The sequence below is a fragment of the Panthera onca genome, chromosome E2 (genome assembly GCF_046562875.1).
Source record: "Panthera onca isolate mPanOnc1 chromosome E2, mPanOnc1 haplotype 2, whole genome shotgun sequence".
In the NCBI taxonomy this organism is placed as follows: Eukaryota; Metazoa; Chordata; class Mammalia; order Carnivora; family Felidae; genus Panthera; species Panthera onca.
Window position 1 is genome coordinate 13,883,651 of NC_138353.1, and position 12,853 is coordinate 13,896,503.

Consider the following 12,853-nt stretch of genomic DNA (forward strand, 5'->3'; position numbering starts at 1 on the left):
CCTGGAGCCTGCTTCGGATTCTGTGTCTCCCTCTCTCTCTGCCCTCCCCTGCTCGCACTGTCTCTCTCCCTCTCAAAAATAAATAATAAAACATTAAAAAAAAAGTTTCCAGGAGTTGGGTGCCTGGGTGGCTCAGTTGGTTAAATGTCCCACTTTGGCTCAAGTCATGATCTCATGATTCATGAGTGAGAGCCCTCAATCAGGCTCGATGCTGTCAGCGCAGAGGCCACTTCGGATCCTTCCCCAGCCCCCCCGCCCCTTTGCCCTTCCCGTACTCACACACGTATGTGATATATGTATGTATGTGTGTGTGTGTGTATTTATACACACACACACACACATATCACTCACACAGGTATGTGATATGTGTATGTATATTTATACACACACACACACACACATATCACTCACACACGTATGTGATATGTGTATGTATGTATGTGTGTGTGTATGTATTTATACACACACACATACATACATACTTTTAAAATTTTTCCAGATCAGGGCACCTGGGTGGCTCAGTCCATTATGTTTCCAAGTCTTGATTTTGGTTCAGGTCACGATCTCATGGTTGTGAGATTGAGCCCTGCATCAGGCTCCATGCTGGGTGTGGAGACTGCTTGAGATTCTCTCTCCCCCTTGGGGCACCTGGGTGGCTCAGTCAGTTAAGCATCCGACTTCAGCTCAGGTGACAGTCTCATGGTTCGTGAGTTCAAGCCCCACATTGGGCTCTCTGTTGTCAGCATGGAGCCAGTTTCAGATCCTCTGTCCCCCTCTCTGTCTGCCCCTCCCCACCATGCTCTCTCAAAAGTAAACAAACATTATAAAAAAAAAAGATTCTCTCTTCCTCTCCCTCTGCCCCTGTGCCCTTCCCGTGCTCTCTCTCTCAAAAGTAAAACAAAATTCCAGATCAAGGGTGTGAGGGACTACTAAGGAAGGTCCCCATTCGATCTCCCTTCCATTCATAGTTTCAGTTAGATTACACGACTGTCCAACCGGAAACTACATTTCCTAGACCTTCCCCTGCCGCCAGGGCACTGGAGCCAGAGCTGGTTTAGTCACCTGCCCCAGGCTCCTGGCTGGAGGGTAGCCGGCAGGGAAGATCAGCAGTGTTTGACGGGGCCACACCCCTTGTGCCTGGTTAGTAGCTCCCCATGTGGGATGGGCAGTTCCATCAGCTGCAGTGGCACCTTCCTGGACTCCAGACTGCAGCTCAGTCACAGGTTGCAAACCTGAACTCAAGTGTCCCCAACCCAGGCTGCCACTCCTACTATTCTTCCAATGAGTTCCTGAGTACCCTGCTCCCATCCTTTTCTTCCTGAAGTATCTAGCATGGTTTTTGGGGGACTGCTGCTATGACAGAAAGCATTTTTGTGAAGATTTGAAAAAGGTGAAGAAAAACCTCTTTCTTGGGGCACCTGGGTGGCTCAGTCGGTTAAGTGACCAACTTCAGCTGAGGTTATGATCTCGTGGTTCGTGAGTTCGAGCTCTGCATCAGGCTCTGTGCTGACAGCTTGGAGCCTGGAGCCTGCTTTAGATTCTGTGTCGTCTTCTCTCTGCCTCCCCTGTTTGCACTCTGTCTCTCTCTCTCTCAAAAATAAACATTAAAAAAACAAGAAAGAAAAACCTCTTAACACTCTATCATGTTAGAAAAAAACATATAAGTCTATAAAATGAATAGTGTATCCTTAAAGGTAGCATCCTTGTGCAGTACACAACCTGCCCAACTGTACATGGCAGCCTAGGTTTCAATTTCCTGCTCTGAATGCTGATGGAGACAAAATAGAAATTTTCCCAAAGTAGTAAAGGTAACTGAAACTGAGACAAAGTTATACCCTATTCTGTGTTTTCCCAAGGTTGCAAACCCCAATACCCTGAGAGGTCCAAACACCCAGAATATTCTGATGTGTGAGAAAGGGAGGCACAGAGAACAAGAAAATAAGAACGACAAATGGTTGTGAAAAACCAAACCTCAAAAAAACCACTTTAATTCCGACCTAACAGCACCAGGTGCAATGTCTGGGGACAGACTCTGGGTACAATGCTGTGTGGCGACCACTCACTCACACACGGCTCTGAGAAAGCCCCCGAGGGGGGACTTACCTTCAGGGGGCTGAGCCAAGGGGGGAAGGGGTGGCCCCAGAACAGGGGGCAGGGGCAGGCAGGGGAAAAAGGTGCTACTTCTTGGCAAAGGAGATCTTCATGGCATTGTTCTGGGTGATCTTGAAGCCCTGCAGGGCATCACGAGCAGCCCCTGCCTGTACCTCATTGTCAAACTCCACGAATGCAATATCATGCCGCCCGGGGACCAGTCGGACCTCCTTGAAGCCAGGGAACCTGAAAGAAGGGACAGACCTCAGGTATCCAGACTTGGCATCTCCTTCTAACGTTTTGGTATGTGGAGCGTAGAGGCCAGGGATGTTGCTAAGCATCCTACAAAGCACAGGATGCTCCCAGTAACAAAGGACTATCCAGCCCCAAATATGCAAAACGCTACATCGAGGAACCCTAACACAAACAGGTACACACAACATAAGCATATCGTTTAAGGAAATACTTTATGAACACCTATGCAACCATAAATAACCTAAACCAAGAAACAGGACACTGCCGCCATGTCCTTCGTCAATCATAACCCACCCACCCCATTCCAGAAACAAACACCACCCTTTTTATGATCGGCTGTTTTTCTCCATTCCCTCTTCTCTGCCCTACCTTCCTTCCCCATTAGGCAACCATCTTGAAGTTTACTAGGCATCCTTTCTTCTGCCGCTATTCTTACAAAATACCTATCGCTTGGGGCGCCTGGGTGGCTCAGTTGGTTAAGCGCCCAACTCTTGATTGCGACTCAGGTCATGATCTCACGATTTGAGTTTGGGCCCCGCCTGGGGCTCTGTGCTGACAGCTCGGATCCTGAAGCCTGCTTCAGATTCTGTGCCCCCCCACCTTCCCCGCTTGTGCACGCACTCTCTCAAAATAAACTTAAAAAAAAAAAGAAGTTCTTTAGAATGTAAGATCATAAGCAGGGCCACCAGGCGAGCACACACTCCCCTTCCTTCACTAACTAGTAAACAGTTTGTGCGATAGCCACAGGGGCCTACACCCCGGCACGCAAGATTTTAAATATCCCCACCGCCAGCAAATGCAGTTCGAGTTGCCAATTATGGCCGATCCAGCCAGTGCTCCATGCCACCTCATGGCTGTTTTTTGTGCACCTTGCATTTCTGACTCAGAGGCTGGAAAGACGAAGCCCAGAACCTTGACTCCCCCACCCCTCACAAAAGTGGAGGAAGGTCCAGCATGCTCAGCTACTGCTTCCTCCGTTTTTGCCTCCAGTCACTGTCCTGCCTGCAAATCCCCAGCGGGCTCAGGGCTCCACCTGCACAACCCCCAGACTGGTCCCCATGGCGCCATCTCCTGGCCATCGCCCATGGGGCCCCTGCCCAGCTACCGGCCCCACTTACTGGTTGAAAAGCATGGACAGCATGAGCTCGTTGGTCTCCTCGGGCAGGTTGGTGAGGAACAAGATGTGATTTGGTGGATTTTCGGAAAGCTGCAAGGACGTCAACAGACCCCGTGAGTCTAGTGGGGACTTACCACTTACCGCCTTCCCATTTCCCACCCCCTGCCCCACTGGAGTTCCTTCCGGTCCTTCGCCTGACACACCTGATGTTGCCTGTCGACACTGCCTTGCCCCCATGGGACGATAAGCCACAAAGAGCACTGCTGTATCCATTAGCAGGTGCTGAGCAGAAGTTCACCAAATCAATCTAGGTTCTGGCCACCACTCTAGCCTCACCCTGCCTTTCCGAAGTTCTTCCGATAAACATACCGATCCCTCTCTACCCCAGGGCCTGGCCCCACTGCCATATCCTTATTCTTATCATCTAATGGCACCTCCTCCGGGGGGCCTGCCCGGATCACCCACCCTAAAACAGCACCCCCACCCATCCCTCTCTAGTCCCGTGTTCTGTTTGTATGAGACCCCAGAAGTAGACACTTACAGGCTGGGCAGGTGGCATCTGCCCCGGCATAAGTTGCTGGGGGGGCATGGCCCCTGGTGGGATCTGGCCGGGCGCCAGGCCTGGAGGCGGGATCATGCCAGGCGGTGGCATGTACGGAGGCTGGCCCGGCATGTGGTGCATGATGCGGGGTGCCTGAGTCATCGGGGGCATGCCCTGCAGAGAGAGGGAGGCAGGACTGAGCGGGGCGGCTGACGGGCAGGAGACAGGTTTGGGGTCAGCAGGAGGCAGAGAGAAGAGGTCATCAGAAGAAACCCTGGGTGTGAAAGACAACAGGGAGAAAGACCCAGATTTGGAAAGAGGTGAAAAAGGGACCTATAGAGACAAAGGTCACCCAAAGGGAAATGGATGGAGCAAACCAGACCCAAGCTTCAAGGGCAAACTCAAGCCAGAAAGTTAAAAAAAAATTTTTTTCTAACATAAAAAAAACCAGTCAACGTGACCTAACTTTGTTTATCAATATAGGAGCAGAAAAAAAAAAAGAATACTGGAAAAAATCAAATGCTGACAACTGTTAACAAAAGGAGTGAAAAGAAATGCTAGAATGAGCAAGCTGTACTTTTCCTTCCAAAAATAAACTTCAAGGCAAAAAAAAGGGACCTGCAGAAAAAAGAACACAGTGCAAGGCAGAGGTGGACAGGGACAGTCGGGGCAGAGGCAGAAAGAGACGGGAGAGGTGGTGGCAAAGGGGGAGAAGGGAGCCAGTCTGAGGGCACACAACTCATGCACCCAGGGGAGATACCCAGGGAAGGCACCCCGGGGAGGTGGGGCTGCTAGAGTTGAAATCACAGCTGCAGACAAAACAAGGTGGACAAAAAGCTGGGTGCAGAAGAGGAGAGTGAGTAAGAACAGGGAAGCTGGGCAGTGACTCTGACACCGTTGCCGATGCCAGACAAAAGGGGAGCTGGCGTGGGTAAAAGTAGGACAAATACAGGGTGATCCAGTCAGAAAAGCCAACGTGGAGACTCAGAAATAAGGAGTAGATGCAATTCATCTATCCTACTAGGGGCTTTCTCGATTCTGTTTAGAAAACAGGACGGCTCTACTTTTTGTGGCCTCACAAAGGTCCCAAAGAGATTTTCCTGTTTCCTTCTAGAATCTTTTTTGTTCTAAGCTGTCACACTGAGGTCTCTAATTCACCTCAAGTTAACTGATACAGTTGAGGTAGAACTAATTCTTTGCCTTACAGATACCCAGTTGGCCCAGCACCATTTACCAGCAAAAAAAAAAAAAAAAAAAAAAAAGGCCTTTCACTACTGGACCCCAGTGGTAACTTCATAGGCGAAACAGACTGCCAGCGCCTTCCCAAAATTCCTGTTAGCATTCTGATTGCAACTGTGTTGAGTTTTAGACCAATGTGGAGAACTGACATCTCAACAAGTCTTGAGTCTCGCATCCATTTGTTGAATTCATCTCCCACTTCTCTCAGCGAGATTCTGTTGTTTTGGTGGGGGGTTCTACACACCTTCCGTTGGATTTACTCCCGAGCTCTTTTTCAGTTTGGAGTCTACTTCTTTGGTGCTAGCACACGGAAATAAAACTTCTTCTGTACCGACCTTATGTCTGGTGGCCCTGCTAAATTAAATTCGCTAATCCAGAAAAAGTTGATGCGTGGCTTCCTCTGGATTTTCTGCACAGGCATTAACTTAAAAGACACAGGCAGCAGGATCAAGGTCAAGGGGAGGAAAAAAAAAAAACAAAAACAAAGGACTGAGACACAGAGAGAGATCCTGAGAAAGCTGGGCAAGCAAGGAGGCATTTCTAAGTGCAGACACCATTACACAGGTGTTTAATCCCTGAGACAGGCGCACAATCTCTAGAAGGAAATGAAGGAGAGGGGGTGTGAATGCCCAAGGGGAGACCCCTACACATACACTGTGCCCATAAGCTAGGCCATGAGGAAGGCCTGTTGGGGGAAAGAGCAGTATCCCTGGGCTCTGGCTTACCGGGACAGGCCCCTGGACAGCCCCCACCACGGGGGCGGCTGCCCCACCCTGCACGGCCTTCTTAGCAGCTGGGGTCTCCTGGCTCTTGGGCTTCCTCTTCTCCCGCTTGCGGTCCCGCTCCACAAAGGTGCCCTTCATCTTGGCAATGATATCTGAGTCAGTCTTGGCATACTGAATGCGCTGCCAAATAGAGAGCAGAAGGGTGAAGAATGTAGATTTATTTCAAGGCCAAATGGCCCGGGTACAAGAGCAGACTTTCCCAGTCACTCCGAGAGCCATGTTACAGAAATCACCAGCCTCAACATTCTCATCTGTAAAATGGGGACTGTAGTATTTCCCATTCGAAAGGATGAGTCTAAGGACTAAATGAGCTGAAGTGCTTTGAAGAGTAGCTGGCATGTAGTTCGGTCACTGGGTGTTGAAGGGAAAATGGGACAGTCCTGGGCATCGGGCCAAAGGCAGAAAGCCTGAGGAAAAAAAGGGCAACACAGGAACACTGTGCAAGGGGGTTCCGGTCACACCACAGTTTAGACTCCCAGGCTAATAAATCTCAACCTCAATAGTCTATGGATAACCTAGACTCTGTGGGTACAGCAATGAGCCTATCAAAAGGCCCCTGTCCTCATGCTGTAATTCACTGAGGAAGACACAATGAAAAAAGATTAAAAAGTGAACTGGAGGGGCGCCTGGGTGGCTTAGTCGGTTAAGCATCTGACTTCGGCTCAGGTCATGATCTCACGGTTCGTGGGTTCGAGCCCCGCGTAGGGCTCTGTGCTGACAGCTCAGAGCCAGGAGCCTGCTTCTGATTCTGTATCCCACCACCCCCGCACCTCTCCCGCTCATGCGGTGTCTCTCTCAAAAATAAACATTAAAAAAAAAAAGAAAGTGAACTGGAGAAGTGGATGGGAAGTGTTGAAAAAACTGAAAATTTCAGGGGCGCCTGGTGGGCTTAGTCTGTAGAGCATGGGACTCTCAATCTCAGGGTCAGGAGTTCAAGTCCCACATAGGGTGTGAAACCTACTTTAAAAAAAAAAAAAAAGATTAAGAATTGAAAATTTCATGGGGCGCCTGAGTGGCTCAGTTGGTTGAATGTCCAACTCTGGATTTCAGCTCAGGTCATGACGTCGTTTGTGAGATCGAGCCTGGTGTTGGGGTCTGGAGACCGCGGAACTTGCTTGGGATTCTCACTCCCTTTCTGCTCCTCCCAGGCTTGTAGGTACACATGTGCTTATGCTCCCTCACTCAAAATAAATAAATGTTTAAAAAAAAAAAAAAATTTTAGATGTGGCCAGGAAAGGCCTCAATGATGTGACCCGGGTGTAGAAACAGAGGAATGGAGGGAAAGAGCCTTCTGGCAAAGGACCAGCAGAGTGAAGGTGTGCAGTGTGTTCAAGGAAAGGTAAGATCAATGCAGACTAGGAGGGAGGAGATAAGATCACAGAGGCATCGGAGGAACTCTGGAGACCTTGGTGAAACTTGGCTTTTTTTTTTCCTGAGAAAGCTGGGAGCCATGGAGTGTCATAAGCAGGGAGTGATGAGACTTCACTGGTGTGCTGGAAGAAACGCTGTGGCTGCGGCACAGAGAACAGCCTGTGGGGAGCAGGGGTCAGAGCAGAGACCAGGTCAGCAGCAGGGGAGGGGTGAGCAGTGGGCAGCGGTGGGTATTTTGAAGGTAGGGTTGACAGGCTCCCCTACAGAGCTCACTGGTGCTTGAGTGTTTGATATGGTCCAAGGGGTGATTTGGGAAGCAGAGCAGGGAGGAGGATCAAGTAAGATCGTGGTCTTTATACTTCAAAAACTAATTTCTAGCTGCTCCAGAAAAACATCAGAAGATGTGGCCATGTCTGGGCTCCCACGCCCAGAGAAAACAGCAGGCAAATCAGTGCCCCCTCCCAACATGGAGGGGAGGGTTCCAGGCTACCCCACGGCCTCCAGGGCCCGCTGTCTTCCACAGGAGGCGATCTGCCTGGGACCTGGACACCTGAGCATTGCTTTCCCTACCCAAGGGAGTAGGTTCAGGGAGCATATTCCAATCAGATGTAACTCAAACACTGGTTAAGAGGGACAAGGGGAAAGGCCCCAGGAACCAAAGATGTCTGCCAGTGATGTGGCAGGAATTCTAGTTCAGGGCGGGCACTTTAAGCCATTCTTCACCTCCCAGAAGGCAGCCCCCCCCGGCCGGCCACTTAGTCTCCTGAACACCTGCAACCCACCCGATTCTCCCCATTCACGACCCCCCGCGCTGGTCCTGGCCCAAACCTCACACCTCACACCTGGGAAGCTGACCCAGCCTCCCCTAACCTCCCCCCTCAAATCCATTCTCCCAACGGCCAGAGGCAACTCCCTAAACCCTTCCATGGCTCCCCACCACCCGCTGAGTCAAGTCCACTTGCAAGACAAACTCTGGCCCCTGGGCCTGACTTCTGACTTGCTCTCCAGGCCATACTCTGCCCCCACTCCCACCCTTTCGCTCCAGCCAAACAGACTTGACCCACTTTCCTAATGTTCTCGGTTATCTAACGCTTTCTCCCCTGCTTCCCCCAGCTAGTCTTTCTCCTTGGAGCCTCAAATCCAGAAAGCCTTCCCTGAACCCCTGGACAGGGTAAGGTGCCTCCTCTAAGCTCTCCAAGCTCTGGGCACCTCCCCCATCCCAGCCCTGACACTTCTAAGAGGTCACCATCTGGGGGCACTGTGTGTCCTCCACCCCCACCCCAGTACAAAGAACAGTGAATGCTGACAAACAGTAAGAGGGACTGCCGACTTTAGGAGACTGGACGGTGGGAGACGGGAGGCCCAGACCCATCCAGTCTGCCACAGCACCGCGGTGCGCGCACACCCTCCACACCCACAGCGCTCACCATGGGCTTGTCGTAGAAGGGGAAGCCCTGCATGGAGCGCAGGGCGTTGGTGGCGCTGCTGACCTCCTTGAAGATGACAAAGGCCTGGCCCCTCATCTTCAGGCTTCGGGAAACCAGGATATCCAGGATCTGGCCAAACTGGGAGAAGATGGCGTACAGGGACTTCTTCAGCTCTGCAGGGGGAGGAAGGAAAGCACCCGTGGGTGACTGGAGGTCTTGGTACCTTGTCCTGGGGGTTGAGTTCCTTTTCCAGAGCCAGGCATGGCCCAGAATGGACACCATCAGCCAAAGGCCACGGTGCCACAGGTCTGGAACCCCCAAGAGGCAGCAACACCAGCAGCGGCCAAGAATCACTGGGATGGGTCGTGTGCGCTCCCCTGTGTGCACGGACAGTACTGGTACCTGCCTCCTGGGGCTGTCGCATAAAGTACAGGAGCCACACGTAACAAAGGGCACACGGTAAATGCTCGATACACGTGAGCATTCTTTTCTTTGTCACTGGCACCTTGACCCAGGCCTGTGTGACGTGGCCCTGGCCAACATCTCCAATATCATCCCCCCACACTCCACCCCTCTCCCGTTATCTCTAGCCGCACTGGCCTCACAGCCCTTTCTCAGGCTGGTACACACGTGTGGCCTCAGGACCACACAGCTGGCTGCTGCCTCCACGGCAAAGACCTTTCTCCTTCTGGTCACCCAGGTCTCAGTAAAAGTGTTCCCACCACAGAGACCTTCCCCGACCACCCTGTCTAAATAAATGCCACCTACTGTCGCTCTCTCCACTCCTTGTACCTAACTGCTTTTCCCTCCCGGCATTTCCCACCTCCTGACGTCACGCTGGCTAACCTGCCGTTTAGCTATCCTGAAGAGCCACAAGCCTCTCCACTGTTTACTGCAGTACCCCCATGCTCAGTGCAGGCTGTAGCACCCACACTTCTCCAAAAACAGTTGCATGAATAACAATACCACTAAACGTGTTTTTACGGAAAGAACTTCACTAAATTCTTACAACCGCTTCCTGAGGCAGCAACTGTAATGGTCTCACTTTTTTAATAACGTGGAAATAGGCTCTCAGAGGATTTGTCACTGGCTCAACAGGAGTGTCCCAAACGTACCGGGAAGAGCCTTAGAGAGCTGGGATGGGGGCCAGGACCCAAGTCCATCTGAACCCAAGGCCACCATAGATCACTAACAAACTGCCATACCTAACAGAATATAATACCAGGGCCCCTGGGTGGCTCAGTCGGTTGAGCATCTGACTTCAGCCCAGGTCATGATCCCACAGTTTTTGAGTTCGTGAGTTTGAGCCCCGCTTCAGGCTCTGTGTTGACAGCTAGGCACCTGGAGCCTGCTTTGAATTCTGTCTCCCTCTCTCTCCGCCCCTCCCCTGCTCATGCTCGGTCTCTCTCTCAAAAATAAAATGTTAAAAGAAAAAAATTTCAAACAGAAAAGGCACCCGAGCTGAAGATACTTGCTGAAAGACTAGGTGAGGAAAGAAAAGAAAATTCAGGAGAGGGTGGGGTCAAGAGGGAAGTAAAAGGTGTTCTGGCGCAGTCAGCCAAAAATTCTGCTGACACCATTTCTGGTGTTGGTCTCCATCCGCCACACCCGTGAACCCAGTTTGGGGCTCGGCCATTCCCCCGGACTCTGGGCCTCTCTCTTTCCCTTCTCTCCTGCCCACTCAAGTTCACCCTCCACACCTTGTGTCCCTCGCCTGGCTCCCAGATGCCCTCAGGACAAAGTCTATGGGCCTATCCTCCCACAAGATCCCATGAGCTATCAGCGCACTGCTCACTGGAAGGTTCTGAGTCCCAAGCCTCAGTCACACACAACTACTTGGTAGTTTCCAGAATAGCCTGGGCTCTCTTTTGCCCCTAGACACCATCATATGTTGGTCCAGGTTCAGAACGCTCTTCTCCCTCACATCATATATACTGTTTCTTCGACCTGGAAGGCTGTTCCAAGACATCTCCTCTTCCACGAATAGGAACAAATCCCTCTATCTAGATGCTCAAACCCAGTCCTGATCACTCTGGTTGTGCTTCCCAATCATGGCCCTGGCGACTCTGGGCTATCACTGTCTGGAAGCAGGTCTGTCTTTCCCAATGGAATATGGCTCCGTGAAGGCAAAACGAGGAATGTCTGTCACCGGGTGTTTTCCCAGCATCATAGAGAATTGGCTGAGCATGATACTCTAGGAGCATATAAGGAATTTATGTGGCTTGTTTTGCTTTCTTCAACAGTAACTTTATTGGTAACCTCAAAACTTAATCCCAGCAAGCTCCATTGGTTCTCCCAACAATTTTCTTAAGGTGATAATAAGAGCTAAGTTCCATCCAGCCCATACTAACTGCCAGGTACCATAAAAGTCAACACCGTTTGGATGTTTAGCTAGTTTAATCCACGTAACATCCACGCAAAGAAAATATCAGAGGACTTTGCTCAAATTTTCAAATATAGAAAATAAGGTTCAATCAAGGTGATAATGTCAAAAACCGAGTTCTTAAGCAGAATTCCATAGTGGTGGCCTCAACCACTTTACCTTGCTGCATGACCCTGGGCAAATCACATCATGCCTGAGCCTGTCTCCTCATCTGAGAAACAGGAGTAATAGCTCCTTCCTGAAGGTTTGTTGTTGAAAATTTACTGTAACAGAGATTTACATACCAGTACCTGGTAACAGTGCTAGCCATCGTTACTATGATCTCATTTTCTTTTTGAAATTAAAACCTATCCATTGTGGGCTGATCGGGGAGAACAAACACCACAATGACCAAGACAATCCCAGAGCTTACCCTCATGCTCACATAACAGCCCAGAGCAATCAGGGCTTGAGCGGGAGATATCCAGGGCCTACGGGAAGTCAGAGGCAGGCACCCGTGGGGAAAGAGGATGGGGAAAGCTTCTTGGAGGCGTCCTGTGAGCTGAAGCCTTGAAGGATGGACAGTGACCAAGTTGATGGCCAAGCTGATAAGATGAACTGAAGGAGTGTTAGAGACACAATGCAGCGTGGGCAAAGGCTCAAGGATTAACCCTAACAGTTTGGCTGGCTAGAGAAAGGGAAGGAAGAGAAGTGAATGCTGGAGATGGAAGAGTGCGAGGTAACCTGGACTATCCTGAGAACTCACCATCCTTCTTGATCTTCTCGTTGAGGTTGTTGATATAAATAGTGTGGTTGGGGCGGGTCTCGGGAACTGCCATGGAGAGAGGTGCCGAGGTAGAGCTGAAAGAAGGAAAAAGGTTAACTTCAGCCCTGGGTTTCTCCGAATCCTTTGCCCCAAAGCGGGCTTAACGGGCTGCTCAGGGATCTTCCTTTCACGAGGAAGCCAGGAGAGGCGGGAAGGAGGCAGAGACTGGAAAACAAAGCGAAAGCGGGACACGGCTCCGCCTCCCCGCGTGGGAAATCTCGAGAGGTTTACTACGAGTCCCAGGATGCTCTACGCGAACCAGTAGGCGGAGCGTCCTAAGTGGCAACTCCCATAGGCCCACGAGCTCAAAGGGCGGCCCAGGAGAAAAAGTGCGAATGTAAGAGCCAGTTAAGGAGAGACAACTCCGCGGCGCCCTAACCTCGCGCAGCGGGAAAATAGTTTCTCCACAGGAGGCACGGGAAAGCCCAGGCGCCAAGCGCTCCGCCCGCCCGGCGTAGATGGCCGCCCGCACCCCAGATTACTCACCAACAGAGGCGCAGCTCACGCAAGGGTCGCCTCCTACGTTTCTGGGAGCCGACTGTAAAGGCTTCCTTTCCTGGTCCCGCCCTTGTCTTTCTGCAAGCCAATCCCGTGCCGAAACTCAGCAGTTTAACCAATCAGAGTAATCCTCGCCCCTTCGCCCAAAACTTGCCAATCAAAACGACATTTGGGTTCCCGCCTCGGCCGAAAACGCCCCACCGGACCCGCCCCTGGGGTTCCACGGACCAATCAGTGAAGGCCGAGCCCCCTCACGCGCTTCTTGCCAATGGAGAAGTCGCTCGCGCTTCAGTCTCTTCCGGGGGCAGTCCTTTGATAGCTTCTCCTCTCCCCCACCGCCC

At 51.2% G+C, this 12,853-nt stretch overlaps 1 protein-coding gene across 1 annotated transcript; it reads right to left on the bottom strand.

Annotated features, from left to right (window-relative positions):
- Positions 1–1,955: 1,955 nt before the first annotated feature.
- Positions 1,956–12,626, bottom strand: SNRPA (small nuclear ribonucleoprotein polypeptide A). Its single transcript, XM_060651173.3, has 7 exons — positions 12,501–12,626; positions 11,955–12,049; positions 8,827–8,999; positions 5,969–6,148; positions 4,005–4,178; positions 3,465–3,553; positions 1,956–2,337 (listed from the first exon to the last, which is right to left on the bottom strand). The coding sequence occupies exons 2-7, from the start codon at positions 12,025–12,027 to the stop codon at positions 2,178–2,180; spliced, it is 849 nt and encodes a 282-aa protein (XP_060507156.1). The 5' UTR covers positions 12,028–12,049; positions 12,501–12,626; the 3' UTR covers positions 1,956–2,177.
- Between the last annotated feature and the right edge of the window lie 227 nt (positions 12,627–12,853).

What these genes read in the sequence shown, in the direction of transcription:
- SNRPA (XM_060651173.3), bottom strand. Translation starts at nt 12,027, where the DNA reads ATGGCAGTTCCCGAGACCCGCCCCAACCACACTATTTATATCAACAAC. An exon ending in CTGTCCAGGGGCCTGTCCCG is followed by an intron (nt 4,179 to 5,968) that starts GTAAGCCAGAGC and finishes CTCTCTCTGCAG; the next exon opens with GGCATGCCCCCGATGACTCA. An exon ending in CTGTCCATGCTTTTCAACCA is followed by an intron (nt 2,338 to 3,464) that starts GTAAGTGGGGCC and finishes CCCTTCTTTCAG; the next exon opens with GTTCCCTGGCTTCAAGGAGG.